Source organism: Trematomus bernacchii, unplaced genomic scaffold, assembly GCF_902827165.1.
Source record: "Trematomus bernacchii unplaced genomic scaffold, fTreBer1.1, whole genome shotgun sequence".
NCBI classification, from domain to species: Eukaryota; Metazoa; Chordata; class Actinopteri; order Perciformes; family Nototheniidae; genus Trematomus; species Trematomus bernacchii.
Window position 1 is genome coordinate 23,449,354 of NW_022987720.1, and position 15,752 is coordinate 23,465,105.

General features: G+C 43.7%; 1 protein-coding gene across 1 annotated transcript in view; it reads left to right on the top strand.

The window, feature by feature from the left end:
* cacna1aa (calcium channel, voltage-dependent, P/Q type, alpha 1A subunit, a) overlaps positions 1-15,752 on the top strand; it is an 80,558-nt gene that overhangs the window by 61,146 nt on the left and 3,660 nt on the right. The window contains 9 exon segments of the mRNA XM_034143354.1: positions 2,074-2,188; positions 2,680-2,787; positions 4,262-4,365; positions 6,058-6,173; positions 6,574-6,706; positions 8,725-8,838; positions 12,843-13,053; positions 13,616-13,938; positions 15,155-15,751. Coding sequence (XP_033999245.1) covers positions 2,074-2,188; positions 2,680-2,787; positions 4,262-4,365; positions 6,058-6,173; positions 6,574-6,706; positions 8,725-8,838; positions 12,843-13,053; positions 13,616-13,938; positions 15,155-15,751 — 1,821 coding nt within the window.

A 15,752-nucleotide genomic window follows, 5' to 3' on the forward strand; every position in this document is an offset into this window, starting at 1 on the left:
ACACCGTCATTATTGCTGAGATGAGAGCCCCCTAGTGGCAGAACATTGTATGTATAAGGACAAATCTATGATCGAAAGAAATGTCCACAGGTAACTAAACTAAAAAAATAGATGAACAAATATATGATTTTAATTTAATTAACAACAGTGAAATAGTATATAAAATCTAAATGGCATTAATCTGCCCGATTACTCAGCCTACTACTACCATGTATTTACAGTGTGGTTATTGCACTCAAAATTATTATCCATCCCCACTTGATTACACTCAAAGGGAAAACATTCACCTGAGGTTTGAATTATATTATTTGCTCCAGGTTTCCGCACCTCTATCTCTGTCTCTTTCTCATGTTTTTATTTGATTACCCCAGCCTTACATTAGATGCTTTCTTCTTCTCCTCTTTTTTATTGTATCAACTATTCTCCCTAAAAGCCTCCTCCCTGAACTTAAAAGTAAACCCCTACTCCCCTCACCCAACAACCTAACATGCTCTACATGCATGGTGTTGGCTTCCCTGATCCAAAGATCTAACCCTATTTGCCATCTTTGTGTTGATTCCTTATTTCCCGTTCACCTTTCCCTGAGCCAATGAGAGAAATCCAAACCTTACCTTTGACCTCCCCCCCCCCAGTCCACAGAACAATGACCCATCCGCTCCACTGCTCTTAACCTTCAGTCTTCTCTGTCCTGAAGAGACACGCAGGGCCTTCTTTCTTTTTTCCTTTACGTCCTATTTGCTCTTGTCTCTTTTGGTCACATTTTCCTCTTTACACGCTCCAGCTCTTAACCTATTAACCTATTGATTTTTATTTCTCTATCATCTCTTTCCCTTAAGCTGTCCCTTTCAACTCTTTTAAAATCTATTTTCTGGCAGAAGCCATATTTCCTTTCACCTCATATACCTGGACTATGTTCACCTGAACAACCATCTGCATTTTAGCACCAAAACACCACTTCCATGGCGGCCATTTCGTTTCGTCTTCTTTCTGTTTCCACAGAATGCTGCTCTCTCTCACCTATTAACCCTCCAAGTCTGTGCCCATTTCTCACATTTTAGACATCAGATAATTAGCAATAGAGCGAGATGCTCTATTATTTCAGGTTAGCCCATCGTCTACAGATGTTCTTATTCCCTACAATAACTAGCCACTTTAAAACAACTCATTTGAATGTCGCCAACAGAGGATGCTTTCTGTGTACGGCTGCGCAGCTGCTTGTCCTGAGAGGCATATTGTGTATGCATCGCATGCCGCATGAGGGTGGGATATGCAAGACAGGTTTGGGGGATAGAGTTTTTTCTAAGTTTTGATGGATGGATTAAAGGAAAGGCATTACATCTGGGTGTGGGGGCAGGCATGATAAGCTGCATGTTGGGATGGCGCCGTCTTCTGTCACCAAACACCCGAACGTCAATCTGTCATCTGTGTGTGTCTGTGTTATAAATGATAAACCAACAAGACCTATACAAAATCAAACCAATAAACGAAAAACAAAGTGTGTTCCTTCTTAGATCGCCCCCCCCCCCCCCCGGTTGTTTTTGGTTTAATGGTTTGTCATTAGGTCTCTGTTGTTTTCACTGTGAACCTCCAAACCCCCAGGAGGAGCTCTGGATGTTAGTAGCTGCTGCTCAGACTGTCCTGTATCCTCATTGAAGGCTCAACATCACCTGTTTAACCAACCTGTGAGGACTTGTGATTGTCAACAAATAGACTTAGAAGACCAGTTACGAAGATACATGAGTCAAGGAACCAATCTTGAAAGAAACGTCTTTATTAATCATCTTAGCACTCACAGGTTCGTCCATATGACAAAACAGATTGAATACTGTGAATTTCCTAATTGTGAATTGATGTCGCAGATGCACTGAATATCAAATGGACCTAATTGGACACTGAGTCAGAGCTTGCTACAGATGCTATGCAAAGCTCCTTCAACCTCCTTTACCCTCCCCCTCCCCTCCCCCCCCCCCCCCCCCCCCCCCCCCCCCCCTTTACACCTGGAGGTTCCACAAGCACGCCGACCCGCTTACTTCCCCATTTTCTCACCACTCGCCCTGATTGGCTCTCCCACAGAGGCTGCTCCGTATGGATCTGCCTGTTGCCGATGACAACACGGTCCACTTCAACTCCACTCTCATGGCCTTGATCCGCACGGCACTGGACATCAAGATCGCCAAGGGTGCAGAAGGTTTGGAGTCCCTCTTACCTCCTTCTACTTCAATTTCCACATGATTTCTTGTCCTTTTATCTTATTTCCCCCCAAAGTGCAGCACCGAACCCAGAAACCTTCCTGAAGCGTCACCTCCTGTATCTTAAGTACAGTGTGATTTTGATGGCGTCTTATACTGTGTGTAGTATCTTATGTGAAATGATGAGGGTGGAATCGAGGTTTTTTCATAAAAAATAGAATGACCTCTGATTAAATCATTACTATATTGGAGGAAAAAAATGCATAGGGGTTATCATGACCTTACTAATACAAATATGTTGTTGTTTTTGTTTTCACGTTTGTATGTCCTCTCTTATACCTTTTTGTGTCAATCTGGTTGTGTATGAATGGTTTGTGTGTGAATGCATACACTTTTTTCTGTCCCAATTTCTACTGTGTGTACTTGGGCTTGTCTGTCTATATATGTGCGTGTTTGTATGTGTGTTGCATGTTTGTTGAACTCTGCCTAGGTGGGGTTGACAAGCACCAGATGGACGCCGAGCTGAGGAAAGAGATGATGGCGATCTGGCCCAACCTCTCGCAGAAGACTCTAGATTTGCTGGTTACGCCGCACAAGTGTAAGTTGCAGAGTGTTGTGCAGGCGCAGCAATGTGGCATGGATGCAGCCACTCTGTGCCGCCCAGTGCTCCGACGATTATTCTCTTCACGCCACCTGAGGACCGCTTCTCTCAGTCAGTCTCTCTCACTGCTGCACCCTCTGATACAGCCGGTACATAACCCCACACATCCCCACCCATAAACCTGAGATCTAGGAAGACATAGTTAAGAAAGCTAACAATCTAACTAACTTACTAAAGTACAAAGCACAGGCTGGACGATAGACGCAGAACTACTTCACACACAACACCAAGGCTGCATTCACAACTAATAACGCGGTGCTACAAAAACGCCATTCCTCCTATTCTCTCAATCAGGGATTTTTTTTATTAAGAAAACAAAAAAAACAGCAATAGGAAAGTTTAAACGGCCAATACATTAAACAGCCTGTCACTGAGAGAGTACAGTACATTTATCTGTCTCTTATTGCCATAGATAAGGGGCCAAATACAACTTAAATAAAGAAAATATAGGTATCACTTATCCCTAGTTTTGTGTATCATCTCAAATTGTATGGGAAATGGCATATTATGTTTCTTGAAGGGCAAAATCCCTGTGACTCTTGTTACGCTGTGAAATGAATGAAGTTGCCTTCAAGTGCTGTTGTTGTCAAGATCATAAAATTGCTCTGAGAAAAAAATGTCCGATGAAATATAAAGTCTCCTTCTGCTGCTTGGGGGATACAGCTTGACTACACACAAATGGGTCATTTAGATTGCAAACCGCCGCATGACCAACGCCTTATTTGGTGTGATTGCAGCCATTTCCTATCTTTTCCTTCAGCTACAGACACCACACTAACAAGAACAGACCCTCCATCCCTGTCAGACCCCCACAACTCTCCCCCTCTCTGTGCCTGAGATCAGAGGGTGCCTCACTATAGATCAACTCTCTATAGACGTCTTTTCACTTCAGGGGCGGTCAGCTGTGTGCGCCAGGCTGGCTGTGCTTGATACTTTTTCAGTGTTTCTTACACAAATGCACATGTGCTAACGCACTAGTTGCATGACACAGCGGTTGCTTTAGTTTGTGACATGCATGAGATTTGCTCTCAAAATGTATTGTGTATTTGGCATTACATTTGCAACCATGTTCAAATGAGTCATTTATAGTGTAAATATCACCAAATTTTATTTTGATTTACTTTATTTTTTTATGTTGATTCTTGTGATCACATGGTTATAGTTACCCGGAGTGACTGGATTTGTTTGACCTATATCAAAATAATGTGCTTGATTACACAATTTTATTTATATATTATACAGTAGAGTTAAAAAAAAAAAAAATCTGTCTGTGAAAAGACTATTCGCTCAATGTTGTGTGTGTGAAATGTACTCTGTTTTGTGTGCATGCCTCACCCCCTTTCTGCCATTCCTTGCGATCAGGGTCCATACCAAAGGTCTAATCTCGCAGGGTAACTTGTCATTCTCTCAGCAGCCACAGACCTGACAGTTGGGAAAATCTATGCTGCCATGATGATCATGGAGTACTACCGGCAGAGCAAGATCAAGCGCTCCCAGGCACTTCGTGATGAGCAGGTACTGCTGTCTCAACGAGCAAAAGCACTCCACCTGCATCCGACCCTTTAAAGTCAAAGGCAGACTGACGTACTGAAATCAAAGCTGCAGGGCTGTAGTCCCATTCATGTAAGCCTGGGCTGTGACAACCTCCATCCAGGGAGGAGTCCTTATTCAGTCACCAATCTTATGAAATCACCTATAGCTTTTTATCTAACAGCCAAAACAGTGCTGCCATCTGCTGGGCAAGTTGTGGTACTTCTTGCTTTTAAGCTTTGGCAACATTTAGTGCATTATTTAGGTATACTCTTCACAAAATGTAAAATGCAAAAGCCAGGGTTTTGCAGTTATCACGCATTTTTTATAAGAAAAATACATGAATTGGTTTACCCAGACTCCAGTGTTGTCACAGCCCCCGAGGTGCCTGTGCCTGAAGCACCATGGGAGCCTTTATTAAAGCTCCTCTATCCTGAGCCTGATTCTCTCCTGGTTTGATGCTTGAAAAAGATATGGTACCTCCTCACTCCCAATCCCCAATGCTTGTAACCTTTGACTGTTCGATTTGCATTATGATGTTGCTGCATCCTACCCGTAGCTGTATTTCATCTTGGATCAGGAGATGATGTCTCATTAGAACTGAAATGTAATGCTCCTCAGCAACCTGATATTTCATTGCACGTGTAAGGATACGATTGCCATCTCTCAAACATCAGCAAACCCTCTTTGGCCCCTTTTTCGTGCTCCTTTACCCCTTCTCTCCCCAGACACATAGCTAGCATATGTTGTAGCAACACACAGTGCTAAACCTCTGCAGTGTTTCCTCATCCAAAACATTGAATAAGTGCAGACATCACATAACTATGTAAAGGTTTATTTTACCTGTTGTAAATCATATTGTATTTAGTGTTTGCAACCATAGATGGAAGGTTTGCCATAGTGTGGATTTAAATTAAGGTAGAAAAAAGATTTTAAAATCACAAACTCAAAATGTGGACATTTTTAATTGTGACATTTGAGGATTTTTTTTAACTTGCATGTGTAACAGCTCCAGGACCAATCTGACATTTTGAGCGCTGGTAATTAGGCAGCACTTTGGAACTTCTTTAGTCAATGATAAATACATGAATGACAACGTATGTATGTCCCATCATGCATTTCACCTGCTGTATGTTCCCCTTCGCAGGATTGTTGCCTTGTTGATGAGTCATGATGTTCTCCATCCCTATTTTGAAAGAGGCTCCTCTTCTATTACTCCCCTTCATGTCGGTATCAATTCTACTTTCCCTGCTATAAAAAAAAGCTTTTTTTTATAAGGGAAATGTATTTTTAGATGTTTAGTATCAATCATCTTATGACAACTGATCATAAGATGAAACACTAAATGATTACTGATAATTCAGTTTGATCCTATCCTGAGATCTAGCCTGAGTGGGTGAATTCTGCTTCCTTATTGGACTTCTTAAAGTCCTCTACCTGGTTGCTCAAAGGGTTGCCAGGTCCCACAATGCACTCCTAGTCGACCCATCTCTTTCTCTTGTTAGCTGCTGGGCAGCTCCCCATTTATTCCTCCTCGATAACCTCTTTTGCCTGGCCTTGCTTCAGCCGACAGTCCCCTCTCTACATGCCCTCTGTTCCTGCTCTGCTCCTTCTCCCTCCATTTCCCTGTCAGTCTGCCTGATAGCTGGCGACGGCCATGTTGTATATCTCACACAGAATCGAACGCCATTACTGTTTCAGCGCGTGGAGCCACCTTCCCCAGGCCAGGATGGGGGTCCGGGACTTAACAACGCCCTCCCTCCACCTGAGACGACAGAGACGGTCAACGGCCTGTGAGTGTGACGCCGGTTGTCGTGGTTGCTTTACCGGAGGTGGTTTGTAGAAATCTAGGAATATTTCACCTGCAAAATGACGATTGTATCTCAAATTATTTAGCCCCTCTTACCTTGAAGTATTGGATACAACTTTTCTCACACCCTCCATGGGGATTAAATATTCCAAAAACGTATTTTTGATAACTTCAAGTAAATCTAAACTTCATGAGATAATGCCAGAATGTTTTAACTGATGTTCCAATATAGTTTTTGTATTTATCGTTCACCATGGAGGCACGCAAGAAAACGTTTTTAAGGTAACACGGGGTGAGCCATTGATATGCAAATCATTATTTTATGGGTCAGATATTCCTTTCAGAAAGATGTGTGTGTGATGGTACGTTTGTGTGTGTCATAGGACGGTACAGGGGGGGATCCCGGCGAGCCAATCGTGGGTGACGGCTCGTGCTCAGGAGATGTCCCAAAAAGCAGGCAGCTGGAGCCCTGAGGGACACCCTGAGGACAGCCTGGGGAGCATGAGCAACTCTCAGGTAGAAGCTCATACAGGCACACCCCCAGGACCACAAACACACACACACACACACACACACACACACACACACACACACACACACACACACACACTTAAAACACATCTTTGTCACACACCAAGTTTGTGTGGACTCAAACACTCAACTCCCATTCAACATTTGTTTTACTTTCATGTCATTGCTAACAAATGAACCCCCAAAGAACCATTGAGGACACTTTAATGGTAAAATGAACTTTGATCATTATGGAGTTACAGATTCAAATTCCATCTCCATTAAAGCAGTCCCCCCTTTATCCATAACCCCTGTGCATTACATTAATTAGATAACGACACCAGGTTTGGGTGTTGTTTAAACAAAAATATCTGTCATTTGTGGATGTCGCAGGACTGTTATAAGTCTGTCCAATCATTGCATTTGTTCACATGCGTCACCAGAGTCTTCCACAAACTACAGATGTGAGTGCTAAAAACAGCCATGTTCCTCACTGAGCTTTTACCATCATATGTTTAATTGTATAATAATAATGTTGGGGACGAGCTTTAGAGTGAAACCTAAGGGACGGGCTGCTGCCAACTTGGTGACTTTCTTGCTAGATTTGATAACTTTCCGAGCTAGTGCTGCTAGCTGCTCTCATTAGAGAACTGTTTTTGCAGACCATTTAAAAATCTAGCGTACTCATGCTGGTTTCTCAAATGTTACCTTCTGACCCCTCAATTAGAAGTACAGCAATGTTTTGTTTAACAGGACATTAACTTGCTTCTGGTTTCATGGTCTACACTCCAACCAAATCAGTATCAGCAATATGAACTCATGCTTAAGGTTGAGGCGATCTTGTCAGTAGTCGGGAAGATAAGCCACATTCTTGTACTATATGTTCTCCTATTTAATCAAAGCCTATTTGGCACAAAATACAGAAGCTCAAAGCTCATACTGTCCCATCTCTACTGCTTTGTTGCCTTATTGTTCCTTTTGAGCAGGCCATTTTCCCTCCTCGAGATTTGTCAGTTAGCATTGACATGTTGTTGAACCTTCTTTTAGTTATTTCCATCTCTCAACCTGTCTCTTTACACATTTTTTATCTGACTGAATCTTTCCTTCGCCGTACATTTCCACATGTCATTGAGAGTTTATCCTCTGTCCTCAGAGCGGTTCATGTCTCCGTCATCATTCTGTTAAACCTCTCTGCTTGTAGACCTCCTGGAGGGCCTGACTCTGTATCAGTCAGGCCTGTGACATAACCTCTTCTTCATATCAATCAACAGAGGTCTGGAGAGGTTTAAACTCAGGAGTTTGATAGAAGAGAGTCGCTGTCGGCTTTATTTCAAACTAGTTTGATTGATAACCTACAGTGAAAGCGGACAAATGGAGTCATAAAGCACAGAAAACCCGAGATATTAGAAAACAAATACCTTCTATGGTAAAACACTAGCACTTAAATGTAGTCAGCTGTTAAGCATTTTTTTGTAGTTTATTATTTGATTTAATGTTTTATCTAGTCTTTTTTAATGACTGAATATATGGAATAGCTAGCACTGCCTCTCAGCTCATGATTGAAATAGTGTGACACATCTGTTTTAAACAGTTCCATTCATTTGTAAAAGTTTCACTCCAAACATAATATCATTTGGCATATTTGCAGAGAGAAATGTGCAGGGTAGTAACTGAGACAACAAGCTGGATTTACATTTGTAAACTGTCTGGAAATTCACATATTTTTTGAATATTTGCACTGGCTTGATGATCCATTTTGACAGCAGCAAATATTGTCCAAGTTTAATCTCAAGACCCAAACACTCAATTCCTTTTGTATTTCTAGTTCAAACTAAAACAACAAACAGAAGAAACCAAAATGGCAAAGTCCTTCCTCACACTCACACACACTCCGTTGACCTCTCTCTGAGACCCTCCATTCTCTGCTTTCTTTGGATAACAAACTTTCCAGCATATCCCCCTACTCCCTGTCAGTTTTCATGTCAGCCGTCACACCATCTCCTGCTCTCCTGCTCTGTTTTCAGACGGTAGAGATGAGAGAGATGGGGCAGGATGGTTACTCGGATACTGAGCACTTTCCACCAATGGAAGGCCATGGCAGGGCCGCTTCCATGCCCCGCCTCCCAGGCGACAACCAAGTGAGCAGCATTCTCATCCTTCCACTCCCCTTTCAGTCCCCCATTACCTCTGTTTCTTCATCTCATTTCGGTTTGAAAACATCATAATCTCAAAGGTCTGATTGGTTGGTGTAAAACGTATTGCTATGGTTACTTGAATCCATGTTGGAGACAGGTTGGCACAGGGTCTAAAAGATTCATACTAGTGGACAAATTCCTATTACTACTCTTGTGGTAAAGGGCAAAGGTCACATTTATTTTTTCTAAACGACCCGTAACGTGACTACCATTTAACTAGCTATCGCGACAATATTTCTAGCTAAAACATGGACATGTTTTGCTGAAATGTTGCTCTCCCTACCAAACCTGAATTCAAAAGGTCCACAGCAAGGCAAAGTGAGACCTCTTCTTCTCTTGCTGTCGTCTCCTCTTCCTCTCATCCTGACACGTGCATGGAGGTTTTTCAACCCTGGTTGTCTCGTTTCCATCTAACACTCATCCATTTCATATTGTTCCATTCCCCGGTGAGTGCTCTGGTTGTCATATGCGCACAAAAAATTGATAAATACAAATGTGCACACACATACATACAGTTTACACACCTCTCTGACGGCCCTTTTTTGTTTTTGCCAAGACGCTGATTTATTTATCTTTTTGTCGTTGTTTTCAATCTAAACTGTTTGCTTCTTCTATTACAGTTTTGGCTTAAATATTTTTGGAATTTTGGGGTTATTTGTATTTATTTGGAACCAGGACTGGAACCAGCATGATATTGTGTGTTACAGATGTGTGTGCTTTTCTTCTGCTCTCACTGTTCTCTGTGCCCTGAAACTGTTGTCCGCTGTTGACTATACTTGTGTGTGTATGCAAATCCATTTGTGTGTGTATTTCGCCGATTGTCCTCATTGCTGTTGTGACCGTGTTGCAGTTGATGGAGCATTTTCATGGTGAACATGTCTATATAACCCTGTTTTGGCTCCAACCTCCCCCAGTCTCTGTGGTAAGTGTTTCTCTTCCACCTTCACTGCTGCTTCAGTGTCTAATCATACTGTCTTTCTCCGTCCCTCCTTCTCTTTCTTGTCTTTTGTCTTTCCTCTCTCCACGTGGCACACCATCACTTTTTGGGTTCGACACTCTTCTGTCTCTGCTCCTTGCTCCACTGTTCCCCTTTTCTCTGTCATCGCCTATCCATCCCTGTCTCCTTTATTTCTCTTTCTCAATTCTGTGTGTGACCAAACCTTGGGTGTACTTGTGGCTCTCTCTGTGTGTGTGTGTGTGTGTGTGTGTGTGTGTGTGTGTGTGTGTGTGTGTGTGTGTGTGTGTGTGTGTGTGTGTGTGTGTGTGTGTGTGTGTGTGTGTGTGTGTGTGTGTGTGTGTGTGTGTGTGTGTGTGTGTGTGTGTGTGTGTGTGTGTGTGTGTGTGTGTGTGTGTGTGTGTGTGTCTTCTCTGTGCTCATACAGCAGCGGAGGAAAGGGAGACAACGTGGCAGTAACCTCAGTGTATGTACCCTGTCTTCCCTGTCTCGTCTCTCTTCCCCTTTTCTCTCTCTGTCTTTGACTCTCACACACTCTTGGAATTCCTTTTTTTACCCCCTCATTCGTCATGTCTCCATGGTGTCTCTTTCAAATATATTTGGACAACAATTTTTTTGGCATGACCAAATCTGATTCCAGCCCAGCTTTCAAAGTGATCCCAGCCTCCTTAGCGACTTCTCCCATGCACCTTTTGGGTTTGGAAATGGGCTGAACTCTGCACGTCACATGTCATTATCAACAGTCCGGACGGACACACTGTCCCGTGGCCTCTGTGTCTCTGTCTCTCTCTCAGCTGCTGCTAGTGCTTTGTTGCTCTCTGTCCTCATGCCTGTGTGCTCGTCTATATACGTGTCTTAATGTTTCCCAATCCGTGTACGAGTCTCCATTCATTCCCGCATGCAAGATATTTGTTGAAATGTGTGGAGTGTATTTGAGTACAAGGAGACCGAAAGACAAAGGGTATGTGTGCGTTTGAATGGGTTTGTTGTTGGGATTCTCAGTGCTACTCCTATGAGGTCAGGTGTTTTTTTTTTAACATGTCAGCTGATTTGTCTAATACACATCAACTGGAAAACTGGCCCCTCTCACTGCCAAAAGGATCTAGCACTGAAGTAGCCTGATGTGGTTTACATGCTCAACGTGTGGCGCCATAGGCTCTGTCCTGCTGTCCCGCCTCAGAGCATGAGGCCTCACTCTGCATAAAGAGGGTCTCATGTAGGGAGAGGACTCAGGACAACCCCTATGTACCTGCATGGCTGGAGGGAAGAGTTTTGTGCAGCCTGGAATGTTCCATTATAAGCGATGGCAGAGGAACGATGCAAGCCGTACTGATATTTCTATCTTCTTTTTTTTCTTTTACAAAGCAACGTACAGAAGCATGGAAGGCATGGCTGTTTGCCATCATCTCTCTTCCTTTATTTCTTGTTAATCTTTTTTCTTGTATTCTTTTTTTATTCATGTGTACCAGGGGGTCGGCAATGCCTGTGGTTTCAGCCCTTAGCCAGTTCATGGGGCTAGCTAGCACTGTGGAGACACGTGCCAGTGGGGGGGATTTTGTGAAAGAATAAACTAATAAAGAGTCATCAAAACTGGAACAAATATAGGTTTTTCCTTATCATCTTGAGATAAAGATGTAATGTTGGGACTCAAGTCACAGTTGTGAAAAACATGTCTAAGTTTCAGAATTAAAGGGGACCTATCATGCAAAATGCACTTTTTGATGTCATTTTGATGTCACTTTTATACATAAATATGTGTCCCCGGTGTGTCGGGGGAACTCACGCAGCGTCAGAAAATAAAACCCTTTCTCTTTTCCTCCGTACCCAAATCTTTTAAAAACGGGGGTACAACGAGCTTTATGTGGGTCCGCCGCCGATTTGACGTCATATCGGCAGCGGACCCACATAAAGTTGCTATCAGAAACAATGCCTGTCGTGTTTTGGACGTAATCTCGTCTTTGTTTACATTAGCAAGCCTCGCTAACACTCAGAGCTAACCTGTACTGGAGAGCACATGTGTTTAAAAAGCAGGAAATAAAAAAAGGAACTCACCTTGTGATAAACCCGCAAGAGAAAACGCATTTGAGCTCCATACTGTTTCAGAAATAATCCTTGATGTGGTTTAGAACAGGATGGCGTTTTATCACAGCAGAATTGAACTTTATCTCCGGTAGAATTCTGATCAGGCATTAGCTCCGCCTCCTCTTTCTTTCTTTTTTTAAGCTAAGGACCCAAAATCCGCGTTTCTCTAGCAGGGCTGCAAAAGAGGGGTTTGAGCAGTATGAGGGATGGCTACAATGAGTGATCTGTTTGGTATTTTAAGCAAAGAACTTCACAGACATGTTTTGTATAGGTATGGCCCTACAATATATTTTTCCAATATAGCATGATAGGTCCACTTTAATGCCAGAAACATTTAATGAATAAAAAGATAATTAAGTCAAAATGGTAAGAATAAAGTTGACATGTCAAGATCAAAGTTACATTTTTGAAAATAAATCAATATATCTACTGTATCAACTACTGGGGTTAGCTGATAAACAAAAAGTTTGACTTTATTTTCTAAATGCAAAATGTGATTTTAATAGTTATGAATCTGTACATGTTATTGGACCTCCTTTCAGCACATGGGTAATTAAGATCATTTGCTGATTATTTTATAGGGGGAAATTCATTGTGATGCAGGACCGAGTTTGGCCTCTTTTTGCCGACCCCTTCCTTATAATCTGTATTTTTGAAGTAGCATGATTATTATTACGTATTACTAATGTGGGAGTGTATGACTTGGGAAGGGATGTGGGGGGAAATGGTGGGCTTTCATTGTTCAAGAAACAGATGCCATTCACACTCAAACACTCACACACACTGTGTCTCTTTACCCATAAATCACAGGCAAAACTGTCTGGATAATCAAAGGAAATCACATCTCTCTGCATCTCCCACTCTCTCTTTCCTCCCCTTCCTCTGCGGTCTCTCTCTCTCTCCCTCCCAGACCATAAATGACACCAGTCCCATGAAGCGCTCGGCCTCGTCGCTGGGCCACAGCAGGTCCGGCCGGGGTCACAGAGACAAAGGAGACGACTACAACATGGAGTGTGTGCCTGAGGAGGAGAGGACTTCCCGGCATGGACACCGGCGAAAAGACCGGGGTCACCGGGCCTCCGAGAGGTCGCTCTGTCCGCATACAACAGAGGCTGACACAGGTGGGGAGGAGACCATATGCACACAAACAAAACCGCACATACAGGAGACAATAATGAGGGTTTGGCAGATGCTTTATTAACACAGATTTTTTTTATGTAACCATTATTCTAAAGTCTGATTTGTATTGTTATCTAATGTCATAGTGCTGTCATGGATCCATTACCTAAGCAGGTCAAATTGGATATAACATAAAAGAAACACAGACACACTAGTGATTGAAGGTAAAGATTCAATCACTACTGTTTAAGAGTCAGATTACCTGGGACAAGTCAGGCTTAAGCAGGGGTATGAAGACTGAGAGAAGCTTACAGGTTTTTATTCTATCTATCACAAAAAGTCAATATTTTATCCTTTTGTAAGTGACGTTTAACCTAGTACCATAGGATTTAGCATTCTTCTCCAGGAAGCACATTGGGAGTGGAAAACCAGACTGTCATAATGCAAAGGTTATCATATGAACCAATGATTAAAACCACAGTGAAACTGACTTCTACAGTGTCATAGTGTCTAGTGTTTTTTAACCACACACCCAGTAATAACTCTCATGGACTCCCTCATCAGGCCTGGGCACGGACCTGAGCACGACCACGCAGTCCGGGGACCTCACGGCCAAAGACAAGGACCGCGACAGAGACCGCGGCCGGTCCAAAGACCGTAAGCACCACCACCACCATCACCACCACCACGGCTCCGTGGACAAGGAGCGCTATGTAGCAGAGCGAGGGGGCGAGTACGGACACAGGCACTCCCGCGAAAGAGAGCTTGAGGACAGGGACAGGGAGAGAGAGAGGGACCGGCGCTGGTCTCGATCGCCCAGCGAGGGTCGTGAGGGTCACGAGGGTCACGAGGGTCGCGAGGGTCGGGACGGCTTGACGCACAGACAGGTGGGCTTCCGGGTAGTTGTGTGCATGTGGTGTCTAGTTTGGTCAAGTGGGACGACCACACTATTCGAACACCCTGAAAGGGGGTACTTGTAATGTTTATGTCATTTCAAAAGTAAGATATTTACTTGTAGGTCAGTATTTTTCACTGTGGTATTGCTACTTTTATTCAAGCAGAAATAATTGCTAAATACTACTGCTAAAAAAGGTCAGAGGTTATTTTAGGACTTTACTGCCCTCAAGTTAGAAGCCTTATCAACCCCAAGTTGTGTTAAAATGACAAATAAAGTTTGGATTATTTGTATTTAAATATGTGTTGACGACATGCACACAAACATTTTGTGGGTATAATAATGCAAGTAAGTAAAATGAAAGACAGACAATAAATGTTCACTATGCAGTTAATTGTTCAATGTTTCAAATCACTGTTCCAGCAACCCAGCAAATATACATAAAAATGTATATTTGCATACCTGACTGCTGCCCCGTCCTGCCCTGCTACATGTTTTAAGACTGCCAAAGTTCTCCCATGTTCCCCCCCAATACCTTTCCTTTTATAGCATGCTATTCCAAACACATAACACCTAACATTTACTATTGAAATGTAAAAACAAAAGTATCTATAATCTACCAAACTTCTGTGCAGTTACAACTTTTGTTAGACTATTCTAGCAAAGAAAGACTAATTAGGGAAGAATTGTTTTCCTCCCATCACAATGTTTGCATGTGTGTTATATAGAAATAGATTTCAGAACATGACACATGTCTCACAGCTCACTGACAGTCACTTTAAATCTAACACGTTTAGTGTATGTTTAGTCACCGTATTGACCCTGTACCACATTTGTTGCTCCTGAAATCAACCCTTTACCCTTCTTTTCTCCCGTCGTCTGTTGTTTTCTTTCCTCTGCGTTGACATGTTGCTTCTCTATGTATGCTGCTGTTTGGAATCTCATCTTTTTTGTCCACATGCTCCGTTCCTTTGTGATGCCTTTCATTTCTCTCCTCCATCCCACGCACGTTATGACTGGTGCTTTTATTGCTGTGATTGTTGTTCTTGTCTTCTCTTGCTTTCTCTTTGCCTCTCCATCTTGCATTCTCTCTTTCCCTCTCTATTTGTTTTCCACTCTTTCTTTCCCATCCTCTTCACTCTCTACATGTTCTGTCGTTGAATTTGTGGTTCGTTCTTTTTATTTGCTTTATTTCACTTTTCGTGTAGGGCAGTAGTTCGGTCAGTGGAAGTCCCGTCCCCTCTACGTCGGGGACCAGTACGCCACGTCGCGGCCGCCGACAGTTGCCTCAGACCCCCGCAACCCCCCGGCCTCATGTCACCTACTCCCCTGTGGTCCGTAAGGCCATGCCCACAGCACCTGGGGGGCCCCAGGCCCGCCCCCCCGCTCCTGCCCCTCGGCACTTTTCTCCCGAGCCTCCTCAAGGCCAGGGCCCCCCCCCCTCTGTCCTCCCTCCAGCCCACCATGGCATATCCCGCCAGGGTCATCACCCCCCGCCTCGCTGGGGGGACACGGGTGGAGGAGGGGGCTCCATGGAAGGGGACGGCTGCTTCTACAACCAGGACTATGACCCCCACCATGAACCCCCTGCTTACGAGCAGAACCCCATGCAGGGTGGCAACCCGCACCCCCACCCTCAACCTCATGCCCTGGCCAACCACCCACTGCCGCCTCCCCCACAACAACAGCAACATAACCCCCATCCACTGCCTCCACCCCAGCCCCACCCAGTAAACAACCCCCACCCTCATCCCCCGCCCCACCAGCAGCCCAGTCGCACCTCCCCCAGGACTGTCGGCCATGCAC